The following is a 27,390-nucleotide window of genomic DNA, read 5'->3' as shown; positions in this document are numbered from 1 at the left end:
ATATCAGATAAATTAAAATTTACCCTGAAGACTATAGTGAGAGATGAAGAGGGACACTATCTCATACTCAAAGGATCTATCCAACAAGAGGACTTAACAATCCTCAATATATATGCCCTGAATGTGGGAGCTGCCAAATATTTAAACCAATTAATAACCAAACTGAAGAAATACTTTGATAATAATACACTTATACTTGGTGACTTCAATCTAGCTCTCTCTATACTAGATAGGTCTTCTAAGCACAACATATCCAAAGAAACGAGAGCTTTAAATGATACACTGGACCAGATGGATTTCACAGATATCTACAGAACTTTACATCCAAACTCAACTGAATACACATTCTTCTCAAGTGCACATGGAACTTTCTCCAGAATAGACCACATACTGGGTCACAAATCGGGTCTGAACCGATACCAAAAGATCGGGATAGTCCCCTGTATATTCTCAGACCATAATGCCTTGAAATTAGAACTTAATCACAACAAGAAGTTTGGAAGGACCACAAACACGTGGAGGTTAAGGACCATCCTATTTTCCTATTTTTTTGAGAATGAAGTTGAGTCTCCTGTTTGCTCACTTTGATGACCAGGTTTGAGCAATATGGGAGAAAGCATTCAATTTGGCATCAGAAGAAAGGATTCTAGTATTCCTCCACTACTCATAGCTGTGTGACCTTGGGCAAGTTACTTAAATTCTCTGAACTTCCCACCCTATTAATAAAATAAGGAAGTGGGAGTGGGGGAAGGCGGTGGGGGGGGCAATGTCTAGGAGACCATTGAGAGAGGAGGGCAGAAGGTGTGAATGTCTCTTGTTCTACCCCTGTATGAGTTGTCTTTGCTTCAATTCTAAGCTGAATGGGCTTAACTTAAAGAAAGTTGATAGAAAAGTAAAATTTTTCTAAAATAAAATTGTGTTTTCTATTACAAAAGAAAAGCATATTTGTTGTAATAGTTCAAACAACACCAAGCTGCATAAAAGAAAATTTGATAGTAATTGTTCAATCTTACCTTCCCAGTACACAAAAACAGTTAGTTTGGTGTTTATGCAACTATACATTTTCTATTGGCACAACTATACTTTCCCTTAATGAGTTTTATTACTGTTATTTTTGAAATGGAATCATACTAATACATTTTTGTCTGTAATTTTCTTTTTGTGGAAATTCTTTCAAGACCGAAGCATATGTTCCTATTCATTTAATGTCTGCAGAATTAATGTCTGCACAATGTGCCATAGCATGCATGCACTTTAATCAATCAACCATTCCTTTACTGATGGATATTTAGGTTGTTTTCCAATTTCTTGCTATCACAACATGTTGCAATAAACATCCCTGTACATACCTTATTTAACCCTAACATTCTTATTCTGCATGATAGATAGGAACTGTCAGGTTGTTTTCCAAAAAGTTGCTTAATTTGCATCTTGACACTTGAGTTTTGAGCAGATTGGAATGTGAGATTTGAAGCAAGGAAAGAAACAAGATCTTAAACAATTTTCATAATATTTCAAATAGTCATAGAAAATAAAAAGCTGAAAAATAAAATATTAAGTGCATCTTCAGAGGCTCCCGTTTGAAATTGCTGAAGCCTGAAATCAGAAATGTGAGAAAGGGAAATATTTCCCAAAGGAACACAAAACAGAAACGTGATTTCAGCCCCCAAAATGCAATATGAAGAATTAAAAGACAAAAAAATTCCTGTCTAAAATCACAGAAATGCCACTCGTGTTATTCTGTAGACAGGCAGCTCAGTTGACTGGTAATTTAAAGTGTGTTTTAACACCAACCTGGAAAAACTTCCAGTAACTTTTAAAGCCTAGTGATGCATCTTTGTGGACCTGCTGTCCCAGACCCTTAGCAATTCCCCCCTGGAGGACCCTGCTTCCTTCGGGCTGGGATAACCCAGAGGCGAGTCAGGAGAAACGGACAGAGTAAGGCTATTCAAAGTGGTCAGTTTCACACAGAGGAAGGTTTATTTGTCTCGTCAGGGTTTCACTTTGAGGCTGGTCTGGGAAGGATAATTTTCTTTTATCACAGTAAGATCTGAAACACCAAAATCTCCACTACTCCCTCAAGAGAGAACCAGATGGAAGGTTTTGTCAGGAGCCAAGGGGAAGAAGGGAAAAGGAGGGCAGGGTCTAGGAGACCACTGAGAGAGGAGAGGGGGAATTGGGTGGGAGACCAGAGAGGAGCCAGTCCTTGATACCCATCCCGACTGGAGGGGAAAAAAAGTGAGGAATCTTTTTTGCACCACCTCCGCTCTCTGTGCGCAGGCTTGAGTGTCAAAGTTTTATTTCTGGTGGTGAAGTGTTTCTTCCTGTCCTCCCAAGTTTTAAGGGCATAGCCGAGGGGTGGCATCTACAATGCCCATGGCACGATGCTACAACGTGCTCTTCTTTGCCCAAGTAGATTGTGCTACTTATTCATCCTCAGGGTACATGCTGTTTTTTTATTCACAGGGATAGTTTTACACTAATCCTGCCACTCCGTTTCCTTGGACTCTGTGGTGACCAGCTGGTGCCATGCACAGGCAGCTGGTTGAGGCTGTGGCATGGCTAACTGGCCAGCAGTGGCAATACGCCTGTGTGACCTCCACCTCACAGCCCCAGTGCTCAATCACCAACTGAGCGCGGTGGGCTTGAGTCACTCAGACCTGGGCAGTCAGTGCTCGAGCACTGTTAGCTGTGGCAAGGTCACGCAGCTACACATCTTCACTAACCTACATTTTTTTCTCTATAAAATGGGAATAATCATTGCTCTCTCGTGGTGTTTCTGAGAGGATTAAACAAGCCAGAGCATATATTTACCTCAGTAACTACATACATAACCTCAGTAACGACACAACTAAACACTTTTTGGCACACCCAGCCAAAAAACAAGTTAAAATAAAATAAAAAATAACGCGATGACTTCCCTTCAGATGTAATTCTTAGGTGTGCCTACCTGGGCCAGGAGGTGAAACAGCTGGCCACACTCTGTCATTAAGCAGCGTCCAACAGAAAAGCCTCCCTCACATCAGTCTTTGAGAATAAATGTGCAGGTATATTATGGAAACCCTTACACAGAATTCAAAGTAATCAGAAAATCTCTCCCTCTTACTGCAATCCAGAGAAGCCTGAGAATGTCTGTGGTTAGTAAATCTTTTGTCTGACTTCTGGTTCGAGTCCAAGTTTAAACCTATCTCTTTATTTCTGGTCTAGTAGTCTATATCTGCTAAAGTGCTCTTCCTTTTGAATGATATATTTGTCTATTGTATTATGCCACTGTCAGAGACCTGGAATATAACCATATCCCTTTTTCCAAATGGTGGATAGCTTGGCCTTCATTCTCAATTTCTTTAATCATGTTAAAGTTTCTCATACTGTGATACATTTCACAAGACTTTCAGGGAATGCTAAGAACTTTCTCTGCAGAGATAAAAATAATGACACTGAGTCATTTCCTTTGTTGCTCTTTGAAATCCCATATAAAGTTATCTAACAAATATACCTTGCCTGGTCTAGCAAGTATGCTTGCTTAACACGGGTTAACGCTGGCAATATTAGTCACTGTCAATTGCTCAAGAGTTGAGATCAGATAGGCAATCACTGAGTTCATCTGTAAAAAAAAAAAAATGACTATAGTCATATTAAGGAATAAAAGGCTCTATGGCTACCAAATGAGTATTTCAAAGTAATATATACTGACAGAGAACTCTGGAAATGCAGGGACAGGCAGGTTGGGGTTCTTAATTGTGTTGACTTTACCTTACAATCGGTTATTGTTTTTCCATTTATGAGTTTCTTTCTTCTTTGTCTCCTTTTTTTTCAATCTTTTAATAGAGTCTATCCTATTCTGAATTCCCTGCTTGTCTGAATTTTAAATAGAATTCATGATTTGGATTAAACCTTACCTTTTGGAAATTGACTGTATTTGAAAAAGATTTGCTTACAAGTTCTTCCTAATTCATTTAGTTAGAGAAGAGGAAAACTGCTGCGCAGAGAATGTGAAGGTAAGTACCTCTTTTAGGATAACCCTCTCTTTTTGTCTCTTGGGGCGCTTTGGCTAGGGCTGTGCTCTCTGGAGGAAGCAAGAGTCTGGAAGCAGGTTTTCATAATTTCAGGCATTAAGCAATTATACTTTAACCTACACCCGGGACATCTGACCTTCCAATTTTGTACTTTGCCAACTGCAAGGAGAAACTGCTGAAATACATCGAGTTATCATGACAGACAGGGCCATATGGAAAGTGCTGGAAAATTCCTCCTTAGGCGCGAATTGCCTTGACGGGCAGAAATGCTGCCTTCTATTCCTCTTTGGAGTGTGTATGGCCCATAGATGCATTGCTCCCTCCTAATTGTGCATTTGGTGCCACGGAGAGCATTTGGGCAGAGAAGCCAGCAAGCTTCTGCAGCATAATGGTTCAGGTTCAAGCTCTGGAGCCAGACTGCCTGGGTGTGAGTCCTGCTCCATAATTTCTTAACATCTCCGTGCTTCAGCTTTTCTAACTATAAAAACTCTACCTAACTCGTCAGGTTGTTATGAGGATTAAAGAAATTAATACATACACATCTAAAAGTGCTTCAAATCCTAAGTGTCTATTCCCTACACACAGTAAGCACTGTATAACTCTTAGTTGTGATTATTATTTTTAAGTTTTTATTATCATTAAAAATCTAGGATTCTGTGCCATTAAGTCTGGTTCTCCCTAACCCAAAAGCTGGTCGCAAATTTAGCAAATTCTCTCTTTGCTTCTTGTTCTTTCATCCCATTGCTTTCCCTCTATCTGTTTCTTTCTGTTTCCTTTTTGCTTTTACTCTCCACCTAGCGCTCTGGCTTTATACACATACTATGATACTTGATATTTCCAGTCTTTTCCTTATGCCATGTTTTTAAAGGCAATGATGCGGGCAGAAGCAAATTGTCATGCGGAGAACGGCAGGCCTGTACTCTCTGTATCTTGAGTAGGGGAAGGTAAACTCTTCAGTCGTTAGGGGCTCCCACTCCATACCTACCCCACGCCTATCCAGAGGAAGGAACATTTTTCTGTGCGGGGGTGGCATTCATGTTGGAAGGGGATGGGTGATGATGTTATTTTTGTTCCCCACAAATGTGGATGTTTAAAATAGTGCTTTATTCAGTCGGCATAAGTGACACATAGACTATGTATAGTGGTGAAACTGGGCCTGGCAGGTGGTGAGGGCCAGATCTCACCAAAACCAAGTGTCGTGGTTCTCCACTGATAGCACCCAAGGACCTGTTCTGAGGGTGGCCAGCACAGAACCCCCATCGTGGGGTGCCTGGCAAGTTCACTTGCGTAACTACTAAATTATCTGAAATGGATGTACCTCAGAGCCAGTGAACTAGGACTTTGGCTTCGTGTCCATGGGGCATGCCAGCGGGTCACATTTCCTCTCTGAACCTCCCTCCAAGCTGCACTGTACTCATGAAGGGTAAGTGTATTCGTTGTTCTTTTGTGCCTTTTGACTCCACGCCCTGCAGGTCTGGAACTCAGCCAGCGAAACCGAATCATGAGGCTGCAGCTCAGGCTATATTTAATTGAAGGTTTATGGTCTTGCCACAGTTTTAGAAGTTTAAGGAACTTTTCTTCTTCCTTTTTTTTGAGATCGATTGGATACTGTAGGGATTTGAAGTAGTGTTCATTTTGACCCCATGTGCTCCTTTTTAGTGACTCTATGTAAAAGTTTATTTAAAGTGTTATGTCTGAAGTCTTTGAAAATTGCCCCTTCATACTTCCAGTCAATACGGTAAGGATCCTAGAAGGGATTCTATTTTGAGACAGATTACGTTTTATAGAGTGTAACTTTGGAGAAAAAGGGATGGAATATTTTATTCCTCCGAAAAGTTTTATTACCAGATCTCATCTGATTTGAGATGAAAGAAAAAGAAAATGCAGAGATTTTTGAGGCAAGGGTAAAGCCTACCATATGCCCAGGAGAGATTTTGAAATCTTTCTGGATTGTCCTGAATTCGTTTGAAACGCACTGCAGAATTTGGATTTTATTTAAGAACAAGGGGGAGAACCCATTCAATCAGACGTGGGAGTGAATGATGGCAGCGAGTAAAGAATCCTTTCATACCTGCTAGACCTCTCTAGGAGATTCCGCAGGGCATGTGGTTGATTTGAGTGAGAACCCCCATGCCCCCCTCCACCCTCCACCTTGTCTTTTCAGAGCCTCTTCTCTCTACCCTCAAGTGTGGTTTCAGTATGACTAGGGAATAGACACTAAAAATATTTCTGGAATGACGTGACCCACTCTCGCCCCATCCAGGAAAGGGACGACAGGCTTCACAAGAAACAGCACATGCTTTCCTTTCATTTCTGGAAGTCCCTGGGTCGACCTACAGATGCTGCTCCTTCCGTGGCCGATGGCATTCAGACTCCTCGCGGCCGCCGACGGTGCCAGGCAAACAACTGCACGGAGCAGCTCAGCCACGGGAAGCTGGCCCCGGTCTCGGCCCGAGCAGCAGCCCCCGGGCCCCCGGCCACCTCTGCCTCTGCATCCGGGAGCCTTCCCACCTCCCTCAGGCTCGTCCCGGCCCCGCCACCGGGGCTGAAGAGCTGGCAGGTGGTGGCTGCGCGCGCAGCGGTGCCTCCAGCCTTGGGCGCAGTCGGGGCACGTGGGGGCCTGCCTAGGGCCACTCTGCAGCCCCTCCGGCCCAGCCCCGCCGCTCCCCGCTGCCTCTTCCTGTCGCTGCATCTCAGGCGCGGGCCCAGGATGGAAGCCGCCACCCCTGAGCGGGGTCCCCGGGCCCGCCTGAGCGAGGTGGGCGGCCGGGAGAGCGCGGCTCGGGAGAGCCAGGAGCCGCGGCGGCAGCAGCTGCGGCCACCACCCAGCAGCGGGCCAGCGGCCTCCTCCCAGCCAGAAGCGAAATACGTGGAGATGTGCGTTTCGGCCGCGGCCCAGGGGCACAGTCCCCGCACCCCGACACCTGCTCCGGAGCACCGCCCCGGGGAGCAGGGGGCCCCTGGGGGTCCCAGGGAGGAAGCCCAGGATGAACCCAGCGGTCAAGAGAGCCAGGCTCCGGCCCCCCCGAAGAAGCCTGCCTCCTCGGAACTCTCCAGACCCCAGCTCCCCGGCACGGCCGGCCGCGGCAACTTCTCCTCTTCCTCCTCCTCCTCCTCCTCCCCAGTGGACAAAGCAGAAGGTGGCCTTTCCAAGACGGATGACACCACCACGTCCACAGGGGCCCTGGCCACCTCGTCTTCGTCTTTAGGCTTTGAGAGTGACAGTGGTGAGAGCGCAGTGAGCTGCCAGCCCAGGGGAGGAGGAGGAGGAGGGGGAGGAGGAGGAGGGGCAGGAAGAGGGGGGGGAGGAGGGGGAGATGGCACAGAGTGTAGGGACATTATTGCCAAGTCGCAGGGCAGCAGGGACCCCCCCAGGAATGAGGAGGCTCACTACATCACCACCCACGAGATCCAGCTGAGTGAGGTGGAGCAGGACATGGATTTTGACGTGGGACTGGCCTCCCGCTGGGACTTCGAGGACAACAACGTGATCTACTCATTCGTGGACTACGCTTCCTTTGGTGGCAGCGACGAGACCCCAGGGGACGTCACCACCCCGACGGAGGAGGAGGAGGACGACGACGACAACAGCTGCTACCTCAGCACCACTCCCAGCACCAATGCCACCCAGACTCCGAGCCCCACCAGCAGTGACCCCGCCCGCCCCGGCGCGGACAGCAGCGGTCGCCACACCAGCAGCACGGAAGTGGGCAGCGGCCCCTCTGACAGTGACCCCACGCCCCCACCCGCTGGGCCTGGCACTGCCAGTCCGAGCGAGCCCTTGCTGGAGCCCCCGGAGGCAGCTTCCCGGGCAGCCGCCGCCACCGCCGCAAGCAGCTGTGGGAGTGCAGCAAGCCAGATCCTCCTATCAATCAAACCGACTTCCCGGGCTATAAATGAGCCTAGCAACGTGCGTGCAAAGCAAAACATTATTTATGCTGCCAAGCATGAAGGCGACATGAGCCTCCGCGTCTCTACAGCTGCTGAACACAATTCAAGTTCACTGAAGCAAGACCCGGCTGCAGCCGTGGCTCAGGACCATGCAAAGAAATTCATCGCTGTCCCTGCTCGCCTGCAAACCCGGTGCGGGGCCATCCGGGCGAAGGAGCTGGTGGACTATTCCAGCGGGGCCTCCAGTGCCGTAAGTGAACTGGACGATGCGGACAAGGAGGTGCGCAACCTGACCTCCCGGGCCTTCCGGAGCCTTGCCTACCCCTACTTTGAGGCCCTGAACATCAGCTCCCGGGAGTCCTCCACTCTCTCCGAAGTCGGCTTCGGGCGGTGGTCGACCTTCCTGGACTTGAAATGCGGAGGTGTTGGAGCCCGGGTGGAGCAGAGCCTCCTCAGGAGCAGTGCGGCCTCGGTGGCCGCAGGTCTGAGGAAGGGCGGCGGGGCCAGGACCACCGCAGACCAGCTCTACATCCAGGCCAAGAAGTCCCAGACCAAAGCCTTGGAGTTCGTGGTCAGCAAAGTCGAGGGGGAAATCAAGCACGTGGAGACGCCCCTGTGCTTCCAGAAGCAGGTCCAGACGGGCTCCCGCGTGGTCACCCTCCTCGAGCCCCTGAATTTTCGCAGCGAGAGCAAAGCCAGCTCGGCCACGGGGCCCTGCAGGACCACCAAAGTCTCTGGCAAGGGCCCCGGCTCGGTGTACACGGACGATGGCTCCGAGGCCTCTGAGAGCAGCAAGCCTGCCTCCCGCGCCGACGGCCCCCAGAAGAAGTCCAAGTTTGCCTCCAGTCTGCTCAAGAATGTCATCTCCAAGAAGATGCAGCGGGAACACGAGTTCAAGATGGAGAGGGGAGAAGTCACTGACACATCCCAGCATAACCTCTCGGGCACCTGCAAGGAGCCAGAGGGCCCGGCGCGGGGGGAGAGGCAGCCGCGGGACAGGGGCCTGCAGAGGCAGAGTTCCCGCCACTCCGAGGCGGGCTCCGAGTACACGGTGGTCAGCGCGTCCGATGCAGGTGCCGAGGGCCCCGCGGCCGAGCCCAAATCGCCCGTTTTCAAAGCCAGCGCCCCGCGGGAGAGCAATGCGGGCTCCTGCCGAAATTTCGCGGACGGACACCCCGAAGAAGTCTGTGAAATTAAAAAGAGTGCATCAGAGACGGTCAAAGGCATCTTCCTCCGAAGTCAGAACAGCGCATTCCGGTCCTGGAAGGAGAAGGAGGCCGAGAAGAGGGAGGAGAAAGCCCCTGTCGGGAAGCTGAAGCTTCCCAAGGGGGGCGACTGGAGGGCCGACCTCGGAGAGATCTCCGCCAGCAAGTCCACCATCATGTCGCGCCTCTTCGTCCCCAACATCCAGCAGACGCCCAAGGACAAGCAGCCGGGGAAGCAGGCTACCAAGTACCCCGCGGCCCAAGCCGCGTCCACCGCGGTGATCCGGCCCAAGGCTCCCGAAATCAAGATCCGCCTGGGGAGCGTGCAGCAGCCAAGCTCCGACTTCAACATTGCCAAGTTGCTCACGCCCAAATTGGCCAGTGGCAGCGCCTCTAACCTCTTCAAGACCATCGAGGACAACAGCAGGGCGCAGCAGCAGAAACTCTTCCGGGGAGACAACCTGGAAAAAGTGCCCCAGTTCCAGGTGAGAGACGTCAGAGACAAGTCCAAGGCCCAAGGCCCCCTCCACCAGGTGAGAGATGTCAGGAAGCTAATCAAAGGGTCAGGGGACAGCAGCGACAAGGGCAGTGTTACCCCAGAGCAGGGGCTGACCGGGCCCAAACCCAGGCAGCTGGCTGCTGCAGGGGGCGGATCCAGATCCCTTTCCCCCATAGTGATTACGTGCCAGGCGGTGGTGAGCCAGAGAGAAGATAGCAAAGATAGCATGGACCGAGAGCCGAGGGACAACGTAGGCAAAGGGGGCGGCGGCAGGTTCTTGAATTCGTCCTCACCCGAAGGGACAGTCTTGGTTCACAGGGCGTCCGGCAGACTGCCCGTGGCCACCATTGCCCCCAATAAGCCTGAGCAGGGCTCCTACCTGCCTGTGCTCAAGATCGTCTCTAAGGCTTCTGCCCAGAAGACCCCAGAGAAGGCCAAGGAGGAGGAGGTCAAGGAGGAAGGGAAAGCCTCCAAGCCATCTCGGAATGCCCTGGAGAAGCTGACTGCCGCCGTGAGGTCCATGGAAGAGCTGTACAGCTTCAACAGGAATGAGTGGAAGCGCAAAAGTGACCCTTTGCCCATGATGATGGACAGCCATGTCCTGTCGCTCATTGCCAGTGAGGAGAGGGAAGGGGCTTCGGGTGCTGAGGGGGACCCAGACAAGCTGGCCAGACGACCCGGTGAGCCGGAGGAGCGGGGCACGGGAAACAAAGGCGGGGTGGTGCTGCGTGGGGGCCCCGGGGAACGTCTGCAGCGGAGGAACTCCAACCCGAGCGCCGAGAGCGTGTCTGCCCGGGCAGCTGCCTTTGAGAACCTGGCCAGGGAAAGGCCTCGATCCCTCTATATCCCCCCAGTCCACAAGGATGCGGAGAGAACCCAGCCCCTGCAGCCCCTCCCACCACTCCCCAGTAACCGAAGCGTGTTCACAGTGAGTGCCAGCAGCACCCAGAAAACTGGGGGTGTCGCTGGCAAGTTCCCCCAAGGGCCTTCTCCAGAGAGTCCTTCAGCAGCCAAGGGCATCAAATCACAGGGACTCCGGTCCCTCAAGATCTCTCCGGCCACGCGGCCACCTCCCGAGGAGGTGACCAATAGGAAAAATGGCAGCAATTTGGAAAAGAACAATAGTGACTGTGAGAATTACCTATCCATCCCTCTCAAAGGAAGCTCTGCAGCGGGAGAGCTTCCTGGCAGGCCCGGGGCTGGGAGGGAGGGGCCCCCAGCCTCCTCAGGGGCCACTCTCTGCAGCTTGCCCCCTCTGAGTGCCCGCAGTCAGGTCCCCAGCAGTCCCAAAGGTTCTCAGGTCAGTGGAACCAGCCGGCCAGCTTGGCGTACCAAACCGGATAACCCCAGGGAGACAGTAGCTGCCCCCGCAGGGCCACAGAGCCCTGAGCATCTGCCCACTGCCATCTACCACCAGCAGCCACTGCCGTTCACCCTGCAGGGAGCTCAGCCCCAGGTCCTCTGCTTCTCCCCACCCAGCATGCCTGCCCCAGCACCGGCAGGCCCAGCCCCCGTCCCTGCAGACCCTTTCCAGCAGCCGCAGCCCCAGCAGACCCAGCGCAAGATGCTCCTGGATGTGACGACCGGCCAGTACTATCTGGTAGACACGCCAGTACAGCCCATGACCCGAAGACTCTTTGACCCTGAGACAGGGCAGTATGTGGACGTGCCCATGACCTCCCAGCAGCAGGCTGTGGCTCCCATGTCCCTCCCTGTGCCTCCCTTGGCCCTGAGTCCTGGGGCCTATGGACCCACCTACATGATCTACCCTGGGTTTCTGCCCACGGTGCTGCCCACCAGTGCCCTGCAGCCCACGCCAATTGCTCACACTCCAGGGGCTAGCGAGCTCTCCTCCATGGCGGCAGAGCCCCCCAGCAAAGAGGCAGCTGCGACATTCACTGAGGCCCCATACTTCATGGCCTCTGGTCAGTCTCCTGCCTCCTCTTCCTCCTCGGCCCCAGCAGCCACATCCCAGCTCGTGGGGGCCAAAGGCTTCGCCCAGCTGCACGGCAAGCCTGTCATCAGCATCACTTCGCAACCCCTGGGGCCAAGGATCATAGCCCCCCCCTCCTTTGATGGCACCACCATGAGCTTTGTGGTAGAACACAGATGATGAGCAGTCACCAGAAAGCAGAATGGAGCAGCTGCTGGTGAGTGAATTTTACTTTGATAATCAGTTTCAAGGGATTAAGAGCAATCCCATTGCTTTGTGTTTGCAGTGGCGGAAGAGACTGTCTGTAGAAAGGGGCATTTTGGCAGAACAGAACAAAACCCCATCCCAATGATTAAGGAGCTAATTTTCTTACCAAGTTTCCTCTTCTTCCCACTCCTCAGCCTTTCAAACCCATTGCCCATTGACCTTTTCAAACTGCCTGAGTATTTTTTCTCACCAGCCAGCAAGTAGGAGGGAAGTGAACCTTGGATTCCTCAGGTTAGCCTTTGGTGAAGGTTGGCAGGGAAAGAGCTGAAAACCCTGTCTGGATTTGGTGGAGTGAGCTTCACTCTACTCCTGGCAGCCCCAGTGACAGAAGGCCTGAATATCCCGAGGGATCACTGGGAACACCGTTAATCTAATTCCACCTCACAAGGAGGGAGAATCACGTTGGCATTTTCTTGTTAGGAGGTTTTCTAAAATTTTGTAGAAAGGCTTCTCTCCCTCGGCCACTTCTTCTGTCTTTTGACATTTCTTACACAAAGGGACTAAGTTTTTTTAAGTCCTTGTTTTTCTGTTTCTGGATAATTAGAGTACTTTTTCCTAGGGCGAGTTCAATATAGTTTAATACACCTTACACACACACACACACACACTTACACACACACACACACTTACACACACACACACACACACACACACACACACACACACACACACACACACACGCTTGACTGAAAAGGGGGCGGTCCTCCAGCTGCAATGGCTCCTTGGATGGGCTGCTGAGCAGACCATGTCCACTGTGTTCGGCTGCTGATCCCTGTAAGACACTCCTTTTCATATCTGCATTCTCACCCTTTGGAAACTAACCTACACTTGCCCCCTTTGAACGAAATCAAATAAAATAGATTCCTAACACCCTAATTAATCCACATTCACAGACCAGAATCCTTGCTGTAAATACAGTCCATGGAACATGAAAAGAAGTGAGTTTGGCTTGTCTGAACCAGGAAACTTCAGGTCAAACACATAATAAGACAGGGGGGCCTTCAGATAGGAGCACAAAGGTGCCCGCAGTGTATGCACAAATTTGCCCTCTCATTTCCCCCCCACCCCCCGCCCCCGTTCTCTTCAGCTTAGATAGAATGTGTTGGCACCATGGACGCTTCTAGGACTTCCACTTTTTGGCAAGATCGTGCTGAACCAAGAAGGGAGATGGAGAGGAAAGAAACCCTTTCTCTGCCTGTATGAAAGGAATAAACCATTTTTCTCTTTTCTGAACTGAAAAGGAACAGAAGAACATCGTTTCTTTGTGCAATGGCAGAGCCTTAAATTAGGGAAGTGGGAGCTTTGAATTAGAGACACAGCCTGCTCTCCTCACCAGCCATGTGTTCTTGGACATGCAAACTCTCTAGCACTCATGACACTCATGTGTCAATAATATCCACTCCTCACAATTTACCTGAATGTCAGATGACATAATAGTATATTGCAAAGTAGGAAACCTTTTTCAGTTTCAGGGACTGTTACTATGCATTGTGTTTATTAGACTTCTAGACTTTCAGCCAATGTTCAAAAATCCTTGGGTCTTTCTCTAAAAGTTCAGGTGAGAGCACAAGCCTCATTTTCCTTGCACTCTAGAAATAGATAATTGGAATTCTTCCTTTCTAAGAGATTGCAACAGGCAGTGTATGATAATCACAAAGAGGGAGTGTGGGGATTAAAGGCAAATTTATTACATCTTTTATTCAATGTAAAAAATCCAGTATGCATATGGAAGAGGCTCAGAATTAGACACTTAGTTCTGCAGAAAGAAAAGAGTAGCCTCTAGTCAAAAATGTTTTAATCTTCTGGACAGGTGGTATGTTTACCTAAAGCTATTTTGGGGCAGTTAATCCTGTGAGGCCTTTGTGTGAGCCCTGGAGGTGCAGAAGCAAGGGGAAGAGAGGACAGGGCATAGAGGAGGGAGCAACCGGGCACACGCTTGCCTGGTGTCCCTCTAGCAGCTGCGTTTGGCTTTTCTCCCATCTGCTGAGTCTGGAGAGATTAGGCATGGAGTTGTTTCCATCAGACACAGATATAAATCCAAATTTTTAGTGTTCGAGATTTGAACAGTAATTTTTTTAAAGTTTTTCCCTTTTGAAAGTACACTCTTTTATTTTAGTCCACAGCCCTAAAGATAGAAGTGCAGAAGCTGGCTTCTCAAGCGAAGAAGACTAGTTAGGAACTAACGATTAGCATTTTGTATACAGACAAAACTCTAATATCCAAACTCAGATAACTAACTAGAATCCTTCAAAACTTACCTTCCTGAAAGTTCTATGCTGCTTTCCAGAGAAAGTCAGATACATAAAAAAGAAGTGTGCAGTTCTTTGTCCTATATGACAAAAATTGTAAATATTGCTCAGATATGTTTTAAAGAATTACACTAAACACACTCATTGATCAATGGATGCTCATATGGATGGTTGGGATGAGAAGTCTTGGAAGCTGGCTTCAGTTCAAGATTTCCTGTAAAACCCAAACTGACTTCAGAGATTTTCCTTGAGATAGAGTAGGAGTTTGTGTGCCCTTTTCAACTAAGAAGTCACACCAGTGATTTGATCCAATCACAATATTTCACAAAGAAGAAAACTACAGCTTAGAATGGAATGGCTTTGCCGAGATCCCAGGGAATGAGATAAGCCAGGACCTGCAGAAGGGGCTCTTTGCTCCTGGGTCACACTGTGCCCTCATAGGTAGGAGGCCTAGAACAAAGGAAGGATAGCAAAGAAACATAATGAGCTTGGTATTGGCAGCCAGGACACCTGGACTCTACTCTGTGCCTCTCCGGACATTTGTATAAAATGAATGTTTGAGCGGAACGCACTCATTCCTTCATTCATCCAAAGAACATGAATTACCTGTTTACGCTCCACCAGCCACAGTGTACTCTGCCGTGAGGCTGTCAACACCCATGTGACTTGGTATGGTCCCACAGGCTGAGAGCCTGCACTCCAGCTGGAGGACACAGACCCGTTCACACAGAACTGCGAGACCAGGATTCAAGTCCTGTCTTAACCTTTAAGATTCCTTCCAGCTCAAATAATAATTTCATTGTCTATTTTTAGCTACACATTGTAACAGGGAGCTTTGCTTTCTCCCCCTGTGTATATCTGAGCAGAACCAGCTGCCATGATCTCTCTCTGATTATTAGGTTATGAATTTCCCTTTGGTTCTGCTTTCACAGGTGGGTCTTTCTTGCTTCTCGCCTTCCTGTGGTCAATGTGGCAGCATTTCTCACTTTGTCATGTCACAGCCTAGCTAAGAAGATAACTAGCAATATTATTTACTTTACCCTTTCCTAGTAATGATGTCACACATTGTGGTAAATGGAGGAGGCAGTTCACAGCCAGTGGCCGAGTGGCCAGTGGTCACAAGGGGAGCCTACTCGCGAAACACCACTGTGCTAGGCACACCAGTTGCAAAACTCCACATATTCTCCTTTTCTGTCACAACTTTTCTATTCTAGGCTTTTGTTGTTTGTTGACTTTTGGTTTGAACGTTACAGAATCTTTGATGCTTTTCCTGATGAGATTATTTTGGGTTTAGTTTTCTATCGTCCAACACACAGAGCTGTTATTTTTCCCTCCCCGACATATTCACGCTCATGCTTTCTCCTGCCTATCCTCTTATAAAGCCATATTTTTGCTTTAAAACTTGTATTGAGACTTGATCACAAATGCCATTCATGGGGGCATAAAGATAAAAGAAATCGGTAATAAAAACAAAAGAAAACTTTAATTGGCAACCACACTTGTGTCACAAAAGGTCATGCAATTGTTTTGTTTCATTGGATGTCTGGTTTTTTTTTTTTTTTTCCCTAGAGGACTTGATCCATTTGTCTTTTCATTTCTGAGTGCACTTTACGTGGCTCCTACACGTTGGTCTCTCTTTTCTTCTTGCTTCCACATCCTCCGGCTTCTTTCCACCCCCTCAACGGAGCCGCACAGAGCAGAAGCTGAAGTGGAGAGAGAGGGGGGTTGGAAACAGGGGCAGCTACTTTTGTAGAGCTCTAAGGAGGCCCTTGAGGGCTCCTCAGATCATCACAGCCTGTCCCTTGGGTTAAAATTGCAGGAGGAGGGGCACCTGGGTGGCTCAGTGGTTGAGTGTCTGCCTCTGGCTCAGGTTGTGATCCTGGGGTCCTGGGATCAAGTCCCACATAGGGCTCTCCGCAGAGAGACTGCTTCTCCCTCAGCCTATGGCTGTGATTCTCAAGAATAAATAAATACAATCTTTAAAAAAAAAAATTGAGGAGGAAATTGGGAATCAGAGAGAGGTTAAGTGATCCTTTTTAAGTCACAGTGTCCCTGAGGGCAGAGTTGGGACTAAAAACCAGAATGATCCTACACTACAATCTCTTTCCCATTGGCTTCTCACCTGCTCTTCATATCGCCTTCTCTTTTTCTCCCTCAGGCAATTCTTCTTTGGTGGCCCTGGTGTCTGTCCTACTCACTCATTCCCCACCCCTTTCTTCCCTTACCGTTGGTTTGAGAATTTAATTTTTACCATTTTCTGCATTTTTAGTTTTTGTTTGGTGATTTCATTCCCTTTTACGGTCTCTCTTTTCCCATTCGATTTTGGTGGACTTAGTGTGATGCTCCACTTTGCTTCTTCCCCCTGTCCTCCCCCCCCCTTTTTTTTTGTCACCCACTGGTCGCCTAAAGGACAGGTGCTCCCTCACCTGCACATTCTTTGTACCTTTGTGCAGGAGACCTGGTGGCAGCACTTGGGGCTGCAAGTGCCACATTTCATTTGTAGTTCATTCTATAATTACATTCCTGAATCAATTTGCTTATTTCTATTTTTTTCCCGTAACTCAGTCGTGGCTTCCTCTCTCCATTATTGTCTCTAGCTGCTCTTTTATTTTACTATCTTCCTGATGTCTTTTTCATCTTTCCTTGCTTTTTTTACAAAATTATTTTATTTATTTATTCATGAAAGACACAGAGAGAGAGAGAGAAAGAGGCAGAGACACAGGCAGAGGGAGAAGCAGGCCCCATGCGGGGAGCCTGACATGGGACTCGATCCCGGGTCTCCAGGATCACACCCTGGGCTGAAGGTGGCACTAAACTGCTGAGCCACCCAGGCTGCCCCTTTTTCTGGAGACTGTGGCTTCCCTCCAGCTTATTCTTGAGTGCCTTTCTCCATGATTGGATAGCCTTTGTATTTTCTTCTCTACCTTCTACAAACTTAACAATAAATGAAAAATAATAGCTAATGTGTATTCATAATTTATTATATTTCAAGACTTAATACCATGCCATTTGATTCTTAAAGTAAGTGGGTACTGTTTTTCATTCCTCTTTGACAAATGGAAAGATCACTTGTCCCAGACAATCAGATCACCTGCAATCCAGGCCCTCAAGCTCTGTGGCCATGCTCTCACAGGTGACCCCTGTATGCATGCTTCTTTTGCTTTCTGGCCTCCAAGCCTTGGTTTCCTGTTGTGAATTGTCCCTCTTACCTTACCTAGGCAAAGGGGGAAGAGAATCAGGTGACAAACTGACCCTGAATCTGGCAACATCTAGCATATACTAAGTCTCCATGTGTGTTTTTCTCTTGATTAAAAAGTTAGCTGTCCTTGGTTATTAGAACATCTTATGCCTTGAAGAGAATAAAAGGCAGTTCAGAACTTCTCGGGGTGGCTGTGGCTCTCCATTGGCGGGGGGCGGTGGGGGGAGGGCTGGGGATGGGGTTCATACACTGTAGTTGAAGGACTAAAGGTCAAGTATGTGCACCCTTGCAGTCGGGCAGCCCTGGCTCAAATTCAAATGCTTGTATTACTTTGGACAACCGACATATCTTCTCTGGGCCTTGGTCTCTTCAACTGTAAAATGGAAATACCTGGTAGGAGTGTTGTGAAGACTGACTTATGAAACCATTACAGGGATGCCTGAGTGACTCAGTGGTTGAGTGTCTGCCTTCAGCTCAGGTTGTGATCCCGGGGTCCTGGGATCGAGTCCCACATCAGGCTCCCCGCAGAGAGTCTGCTTCTCCCTCTGCCTATGTCTCTGCCTTTCTCTGTGTCGTTCATGAATAAATAAATAAAATCTTAAAAAAAAAAAACATTAAAAAAGACATAACAAACAGCTCATGGCACATAGAGTTCAATCTCCCTTGGAGACTAGAACCTCCTCCTGCATGCCTCAGAACAGGGGCATGAAGGGGCCCCTTCCAGAGCAGAAGAGTGGCCCTTATCTATGCAGATTTCCAGGGCAGCATCAGGGAGTGCTTTATATTTCCCCAAACTGAAGGCAATACCCAGAGCCCTGTGGCCCCTTCAAGCTGGCTTATCTCTTGGGGCAGGCCAGTTGGCCATACGTCAGGATACTCTAGTACCAAGGCCTTCCAGAATGTCATACAACTCTGAATATAGCTTTCCAGCTGCATGTAGTGATTTTCCTCTCTGTCTGGGCGCAGGTCTGTGTGGAGCAAGGGAAAATCTGACCGAGCATCCCTGCTGAACTCTGTCATGTGTTCTGATCCTATAATCATGGGAAGTCATGCAGGCAAACTGCCTGGTGACATAGTATAGTCATCCCTCTCATGTTTACTGACTTCTTCATGATCCTCTGATAGGCAAAACTGGTGGGTTTTGTTATTTTCTCCTTAATAGGAGTCAGAGCAACTTCATGACTTTCAAAATTTCAAGTCAAATTCCTCTGAAGTTAATGTAAGCAGAACCAGTGTCCTGTGAATGAATGAAAAGGTGATATCCAGTTCATGGATCCCTAAAAATGTTCCCAATAGATTGTATAAATAGATTTCTCCTTCATTTCTCAGACTGTTCTCATTGTCTTATAGTAGGCTTCCCACTGCTCCCCACCACTGTCTGCACCCTCCCCGCCCCCACTACCACCCTGTATCCTTCTCATCCGCTCAGGGCATCTTTGCAAAATCTTGCCTTATGATGGAGTCAGCCTGACTTGTTGTCAGATCCTTGGGTCCCTGAATCTGAAATAACTCTTCTAAGTCTTCTATTTTCTTCTCCTCCCCTTCTAATTCTATTTTCTTTTCCTGTTGATGCTTTATATGTCTTAAGGTTCAAAAACTTAAATTTAGCAAATGAGAAGTCTCCAAACCTACCACAGCCCCTTTCATCTTGAAGGTCATTCCTCAATATAAAATACAAAAGAATAAAACAAACAAACAAAAAAACCATGAGATATATACCTATGAAATCATAGTTATTCTTTTTTTAAAAGATTTTATTATTTATTTGAGAGAAAGAGTGTGCATGCCTGAAAGAGAGCATGGTGGGGAGGGGGAGAGGGAGAGGGAAAAGCAGGCTCCCACTGAGCAAGGAGCCCCACATGGGGCTGGAGGCTCAATCCCACTGCCCTGGGATCATGAACTCAGCCAAAGGCAGACACTAAATGGACTGAGCCACCCAGGTGTCCCAATAATCATAATTATCCTTATAGACTTTTTTTTCTTACATGTTTAATGCAGGCCAATTTTTAGATGACAGGATTAAAATATCCCTTGCCGAGCTACTCTGATTGCATGTAATTGATTAGATAGCTGTTATTTGATACTTCCCAGAGGTTATTTTTCACATGACAGAGTCTTCTTAATCCCTAACAAATATTACCTGTAGGCCACTCTATTTCTGTCTTCATAATATTATGTTCAAATATCAACTCCCAAATGTTAAAAAAATGTTTTTTTAGGCAAAGTTTTAGTAGATATCCTATATATATAGAAAGATTGGCAGAAAGGGCTCATTTTCAGTAGGCCTTTGAATTTGTCAATGCTTGTGATAGAATGGATTTAACTAAGTTAAAGGCTCTAATCAGTGTATCTCATTTTAGTCAAAATGCACTGTATGAAATTCTATGTAACTTAAGTAGTGCTCATTCACTTATAAGAATTCTCAATATAGAGTTTAGTTCTTCAACGAGATCACTAACTCATGGTAAATTTCAAATATTTCTCTTTAGCTTAAATATCATTTCTGCATGATGTTTTAGGAACATATCTATTGCACTTTTATCTCTGCTATGGATGATTTCAATGAACCTAAACATTTAACTCTAAAATCATTTTTGAGGGGATCCCTGGGTGGCGCAGCGGTTTAGCACCTGCCTTTGGATAAGGGCGCGATCCTGGAGACCTGGGATCGAGTCCCACGTCGGGCTCCCAGTGCATGGAGCCTGTTTCTCCCTCTGCCTATGTCTCTGCCTCTCTCTCTCTCTGTGACTATCATAAATTAAAAAAAAAAAAAGAAAGAAAAAAAAGAAAAAAAAACAACCAAAAAAATCTCACATTTTAAAAAAATAAATAAATAAATAAATAAAAAATAAAATCATTTTTGAACAGTTGATTGGATTTAATTCAAGTCTCAAAGAAAGGTTCCACTCTGGGCACTTTCTTGAAGTCAGTATAATGTCTAAGTACGTTTAGAAACACATTTCCCAAACACATTTTGAGATGGGAGCTTCCTCATTATCAGTGTTGAAATTAGCCAAATAGTCAAATAAAATGTATCTTGACATTTTCCTTGCTTCTTGAAAAGTGAAATTTACTTTTAGAACTAATGATCTTTTCCTTGACTATGTTTGTTTATAGGAGCAAGACAGAAGATGGATTATTCTGTAATCTGAAGGTTGCGTTGTAACAGCACTAAGAATTCAGCTGAAAAACTTCCTCTACATGTGTTATTCTTAGTTTTTGCTTCTTATAAACCAAGTGTGTAAGTTTCTATATTTTCCTGAACAACCCTGTTAAAGACAGTTTGTGTTATTTTAGTGTTACTAAGCTGAGTGAATGGTTGCAGTTTTCCCCTGTAAAGCAGGTTCTTTTTATACTTTAAAACAGAATATAAGCTTTCTCTTCATCTTTCCCTCCTGTCCCTGTGACTAGGCAAGCCATCCCTTAAGGGTTTTCATAGCTCAATCAAAACATACGGCAGAATGAGGTTGGTTCTGTTGTAAACCACGCCGGCAGATCAATAATCTGGATCACAGATCTCCTTGGAGGTTCTCAGAATACGTGAGGATTAGCTTCCAGAGCTGTAACACATGTTCGATTTTAAATATGGTGGGTCTACATTTTGAATTATATACCAGCCAAACCTGGTCATTCCCTTGGTTACGTTCTACATGTTCTTTTATTGGGTTTAGCATGATTTCAAATGGGATTGTGAAAGATAGTGGCTTTGACTCTTGGGCTTTGTTTTGATTTTCCCATTTGTACAATGCCGTGACACTATCTGTTGCCTTAAGATAGAATGGCTTGAAATAGCAAAGAGCCAGCGATTGCGTTTAAAGTTAAGTTCTTAGTCTCAGAAAGGTATAACATGCCTATTTTCCTCCAGGAATCTGATCTTTATGATGAGTGGATAGCCTTTTTTTGGTCTTCTTTAGTGATTCCCTTCCTGCATAGTTGCATGCTCCTCTCTCACAGATTGTTTGGAGTTTGAGGAGTGGCCTGTTTGGGGCAGTAGAGTGGAATGTAAACTGATTCCGTGGCTCTGATGCTCTCCAGCCCAGCCACACTTGCTCCTTATGGGCTTAAGAGATGTCAAGAATCCAAATCACAGAATGTTTCAGCGACTTTCAATATTGCCTCAGTCGTAACTCAATTCTGAAGGTTATTTTAGTGAGTGTTCACAGTGAATCTTGAAGAGCTGATTGAACAGATAAATATTTAGATTGTCATCATTAATAAGTGTGTTGACATATATCCAACAAACGATACTTTGGAATAGATAGTCCTTACTTTTAAAAGAGAATAACTTGAAGGTTCTCCCAGGCTTTCTTTAAGGAATCTCCTCTTATCTATTGACTTGTTCAAAGATAAGGCATCCTGGTAAATTTTTTTTTAGATCCTTAATTTAGATTTTGATGCTCATTGGTCTTGGTTTCTATTTAAAATTTTTTTCTTGAAGCCATAGCATTTTATGCTATTCATAACTGAAGATTTGAGTAAAAACCTGAGACTAATTTTTATATGATTTATATAATCTCATTACTTTGTACTTAGGCTTCCTATCTCAGACTCCTTTAGGAAAAATAATTCAATTTCACTTTTAGCACCTTCCTTAAAGGGATCTTGCTCTAAAAAGAAATACTGTTGGGTAGAAGAAAAGGTTTGAGGGAGGAATAGCCAGACCTGGTCACAATTCAATCAACGCACTGATGAGTGATGAAATGAAGCATGAAATATAAAACAGCCCCTGGCCATAGACACGATGCCCTTGTACCATATTGGGAAAAGCTTAATTCCTTGGCCACAGAGGTCTTCTTACCCAGGTACAGCAGCAGCTCTGCCCTAGAACTGACTTAATTTTTCACCACTGGAGAGCTTCTCTTACAGCACCAGTTGCTCCTCATTATCCAGAGATTGGCTGGGCATGAGGTCATTGAATATTGAAAAAAGAAGGTAAAGTCAATTTCAAAGATCTCAAACCTGTAATATTCAAAGAAGCACCATGAATTCTCAGGTGTTTGAACACATCTGGCAAAACTGATCTAGGATTTGGGTGGAGATAGTACCAGCATCGACAAAGACTATTTTAAAACCACGTGTGACTTTTAGGAAAAGGCTAATCATGCCCATATTGAGTGATCATAATCAGTGATCATATTGAGTAGTCAATTGCTTGCAAGGTCTTTAAAAAGAGAGATATCTCCTTCCCTAGAAAATGTGGTAGAATTCTTACCTACCAAGGACCGGGGGACCCCATAAGCTATTTATCACTATTTATCACCAGCAGATCTGAGCCTTAAATTCTCAAACCGAGGTAAACTAGTACAGAAACTAGGAAAGAAAAGAGAACTTTTCACTTGTTGGTTCCACCAGAGAGGCCACATACTCTAAGAAGTTATCAAGTACATAGTAAATGTCCAAGGGCTTAAAAATGTAACTTTAAAAATAATGTTCTATGAATACCACAGTGTTTATTGATAATTTTATGGTTCTTTATTTCATCAAACCAAAAAAACCAAACCAATGCTGCTGGCCATTTACTACCTCAAGTGATAGGAACATTTTTAAAGACATGAGTCAATCTAAATCCTCATTTTCAGTGTTTTATTATTTCTTGAGATTGCCTTGCTATTTGAATGAAGTGGTTATGTCCTTCCTGTTTCAACCAAAGATAGGTGGAATAAAACAAGAGTCTATGAAGCCTTCTTATCCATAAAACTATCACCCAACACTGTCCCTTTAGCTACTGAACTACATTTTTATAGTTTTATGTACATAAAACTGTTGATAAAGCATGAGGCATTTCCTAAACAGTGCCTCAAGCTGGAGTCGAACTAGAATTGTAGAGTCTGGTTTTTGCCATTTCTTTTCAGGGTTACATGTGTGACTCAGTTTTCCAGAGGAACCATGGGGCATTGTCTGTAGAAACCTTGACCCATTTCCTCTTTCTCCGTTGGTTAAATGGTAAGGTTGACATACTCTTTATTTGCATTGTTTCTGAAAAACTGAACACATTTGTAACCAGTATGAAAACTTCAATCTGCCAGAATATATTTTCTTAAAAGCACTCACTGAAATTGCCCTCAGAGTTAAATGACGCCCAAATATGCAGTTAGTGACTTAATATATGGGCTCTCTGTGTGTCTGTATATGTCTTTATATGTTTTTGTGTATGTGGCTCTCTATATACCACTGAGGAAATAAGCTAAACCAAATTACACTTTGACAGCTTTATGACAAATCTCAAATGTTAACACACATTTCAAACTTAGCCTTATAACACTAGGAAATATCTAGTGATATAAATTTCTTAATTTCAGATTTGACTTCATCATCTTGCCTCTTAAAGAGACTTCATGCATTTTAATTATTTTCATACTTCATAGAAATGAAAGTCTGTGTTTGCTACAAATTGAATGCTCATGCTACCTGAAATAATACTTTGGACTGCAGGACAGTATTGATTCTTAAGTAGATTGACTATAATTTCATAAGTATATATATATGTGCACAAGAAAACACAGTCAGTAATAGTCTCTGTGTTTAAAAACTATCATGGTATATACATTTTCCTACGTGGTGCTTGAGGAGTTTCATTCTACAGTTTACAAGGTGTCGGTTTGCACCCCAAATTCTCAGGGTATGCTATTTTACCCAAATACTTGAAAGAAAAAGGTGCCCTGTATTTTATCAGTACTGTTGATGGGGAAAAATTTTGTGTAGGCTTTGTTTTAGAAAACTACTTATAAAAATCAAATTCATAAACTACGTTAGGCTTTTTCATAATTTCTAAGATATATAGATAGACGTGAGATATATTTTCCAGAGACTGTTTCTATATCCTTAACCACTTCTGGGTCCTGAGTAGACCTCACAGGTGCATAAAATCATTAGTAAAGCATGAAGCATTTGCTAAACTGTTACCTTGAGCTTGAATCTAATCAGAATTGCAGACTCTGGTTCTCTGGAAAGAAAACATATCCATCTGTGGCACGTGTGACTACAAGGCCCAGAGAATGATTCTGAAAATTGAACTCATTTGTATGCCCCATGTCTCAGAAGAGAACTGAACGTTCACAGCAGTGTTTGTAAGCTGTTAACATTCTTGTTTCGTGTTGCAACTAGAGCGTATTATTAGATTTATTCCTATTGAATTCAAAATGGTGCAGAATAACACACACACACACACACACACACACACACTACACATTTGATTTGATTTTTTTTTAAAGGTTCATAATTGCTTTTTACAAGCTAGTGTTACTGGCAGAGTCCTTGTCGGGGCTCCCTGAAATTACCTATCCTACCCGGATCTATTTTCTAGCAGGTGGTCCTTTTTCTCCCTCTTTAAGAATGTAGTTTTCTATATTTACGTGTAAGTCATATTATCGTATAGTGAAGACAGTGGTGGTTGAAAAGAATGTGAAGACTGTGGAAGTTATGTCCCAAGCAGAGGAGAGGAAATCGTGTGGTAAATGGAGAAAGACATTGGGTAATGCCGAATTGTACCCCTGACTAGGAAAAAAGCCAGAGGTAAATGGAAGAATGTGAACATTAAAACTGCTCTCAAGACAGAAATCTTGGTGGAAAAGTTCCTACCTGAGGTCTGATTCAATTACAAGACACAGTGAGCTTGGCCAGCGGGACTGTGAAATCAGCTCAGCAGCTCTGAGAATTACGTTATCGATGTATTGCAGATGGAGAAAACCACTTAGACAAGGACTCTGTGAGACTGGCCTACTTACCTTTAACTGCGGCATTCGTAAGTGATTGTGCAATCTTGTGTAATGGTCTTTTATTTTGACTCTTTTGGAAAAAAAAAAAGTTTTGTTGTTGTTTTTCCAGTAAAAATAACTGCGAAGAAAACATGCATTGTTTGTCTCTATTTTAACTCAAAAAAACAAGCTGTGGACATGTTCATTTTCTTCTTTATTCTAATTGAAATCCCTCACTTAACTAAAATCCTCTATCATAATGGTTCATGTCCAGGTTGTATTAATTTCTGATTGCTGCGGTCACCACAAACTTCGTGGCTTACGACAACACAAATTTGTTATCTTTCAGTTCTAGAGATTGAAAGCTGGCCTGGCTCTTTCCCTGTACCAGAGTATTTCCCCTGACAACTAAAGGACTCTAACTGCCTGCATCACTAAGTAGCATTGTGAGGTGCACCTACCAAAGTGTGTGATGCTCCAGTGACACCAAAGAGCAGCCTAGATGAGTATCCCCAAGGGTTCACACGGACTCCTGGGAAAGTAATTGTGCTAATCCCCTTTAAAGCACAAATATGAGAGGTGTACATTTTGGAGATTTAGTGCACGATGAGAATCAATGCTGTAACGTGTCCCTTAAGTCAACCACCAGTCAACTGAAGTCCCTATAAACCTTGAGATCAAAGCCCCAAAAAGATTTGAGCCCACATCCCACAAAGAGAGATACCTAGGATCCCTCACATGTGTCCAGGGGTTAGGGTTATGGGGAGAGAAAGAGTTGAAAACAGATACAAACCTTATATTTCCCTGAGTCATCTCTGGCTTCCAGCTTCTGTTTCCAGTGAATTCTCAAATTGCAGAGTCTCCATTTTGCTTCAAATGTTCATTGTGTTACTCTGTATGGCATAGCTCCACAAACTTTGAGGCAGTACACCCATCAAAACCTGAGTATTCCAGACTCAAAACTATATGTACAGCAGGATTTAGGGAGAAGTTTAGGGTGCATGGGATGGAGATCAGCAGGTGCTTCATCACATGGCATCCAGCTGCCTTAGCAGACACCTTAGACCTGAACCCCTGATATCCCTGCTCTAGATCATCTCTGGTATCTCTGGCATCAGGAAATTTCACAGGCTGTTGAGTTCATTTGTGCTTCAGCCACGCCCCGTATTGCCGCAACCCTCTCCCTTCCTTCAGCCTTTGCTTCCTCTGTTCCTCAGCTTGCTGGCTTAGAATGCTCCAGTATCCTTTTCCTGTTATTTCTTACAGAGAGCCATTTAGCCACCTAATGGAGCCCTGCTAATGCGGTCCCACTATGATATGTGCAGAAGACCTCATCTCATTACCAAGTACGCCCCTTGTCCTAGTTGGGTATTGCTAGGTAACAATCCACCCACAAACAGTGGCTTAAAAGTCATGAACACCTTTTGTTTAGCTCACAAATCTGTCGAGCAGGGCTCAGCGTGGAAGGTCTGGGTCTGCTTCACACAACAGCTCAACTAGGGACTGGAGGATCTACTTCCCAGATGGCTTACTCATATGACTGGAAAGCTGATGCTATCAGCTTGGCATTCGGCTGGGGGCCTTGGTTCCTCTTCAGCTGGGCCTCTCCATGGGCTGCTTGGGCTTCCTCAAAACATGGTGGCTGACTTCCAGAAATGAATATGCCAACACACAGTATCAGATGCTTCCAGTTCTCAAGGCCAAAATTTATAAAGTGACATGGCATCACTTTCTCCATACTTTATTAGACAAACACAGAATCCAGATTCAATGGGCTGGAACATAGATCCCACCTTTCTTGACAGAAAGAGTGTCAAGACACGTTTTAAAGGCAGCATCCTCATTAAAGTGAATTTTTAAACTTTCTTTTAAATTTTTAAACTTTCTTTTAAAAGAAAGCATAGATGCTTTCTTTTAAAGAATTCTAAAGTTGGTTCTCAAGTTAGAATAAGCTCAGTTGAAGATTCTAGAAAAAATTTAGAGTGAGCATAGTCTGTACAAAAAGCATGCTTTCTTGTGTGTGTTGGGTAGATGTTGGAGTCTCATAGGGCAGAAATCACTGTTGCATTTCTAGTGTGGAGGGGATCGATGTCCTTTAGGAATGAATGAATGCCTACTCTATGCCAGGTGCTGTGATTCCTGAAGAGGTTAGGGTTTCAGGAAGCCTTTAAATATGGTGAGAATGCCTGATATGCTGATGAAGCTCTCTATCTAAGCCTTGTCAAAGGCATGGAGAATGAAAGAGGAAACTGGCTAACAGCCACAAAGAAGAGATCCATGTCAACGACCCAGCGTGGGGCAGGCAAGGAGCAGAGGGCTAGGTGTGAAGAAAATCAGGAAAACCAGAGCAGTAGCAGGAGACCAAAAGTGAAGAAAGTGCACAGTTGTGCAGGGGGTATAGCTACACTAGAGGGTAGAGAGAGAAGCAGCCTGGCCA

At 45.5% G+C, this 27,390-nt stretch overlaps 1 protein-coding gene across 2 annotated transcripts; it reads left to right on the top strand.

The window, feature by feature from the left end:
- The first annotated feature begins 463 nt into the window (after positions 1-463).
- On the top strand, positions 464-21,693 carry C6H4orf54 (chromosome 6 C4orf54 homolog). Of its 2 annotated transcripts, XM_041759619.1 has the most exons (3): positions 464-5,439; positions 6,280-11,761; positions 20,377-21,693. In XM_041759619.1, the coding sequence occupies exon 2, from the start codon at positions 6,313-6,315 to the stop codon at positions 11,722-11,724; it is 5,412 nt and encodes a 1,803-aa protein (XP_041615553.1). In that variant the 5' UTR covers positions 464-5,439; positions 6,280-6,312; the 3' UTR covers positions 11,725-11,761; positions 20,377-21,693. The 2 variants fall into 2 exon arrangements, with proteins under 2 accessions (XP_041615553.1, XP_041615552.1); XM_041759618.1 differs by having other exon boundaries at positions 464-11,761.
- Positions 21,694-27,390: the final 5,697 nt, after the last annotated feature.

The sequence above is a fragment of the Vulpes lagopus genome, chromosome 6, assembly GCF_018345385.1.
Source record: "Vulpes lagopus strain Blue_001 chromosome 6, ASM1834538v1, whole genome shotgun sequence".
NCBI lineage: Eukaryota > Metazoa > Chordata > Mammalia > Carnivora > Canidae > Vulpes > Vulpes lagopus.
Note: the sequence above shows the minus strand (reverse complement) of the source record. Positions and strands in the feature narration are given on the sequence as shown.

What these genes read in the sequence shown, in the direction of transcription:
- C6H4orf54 (XM_041759619.1), top strand. Translation starts at nt 6,313, where the DNA reads ATGCTTTCCTTTCATTTCTGGAAGTCCCTGGGTCGACCTACAGATGCT.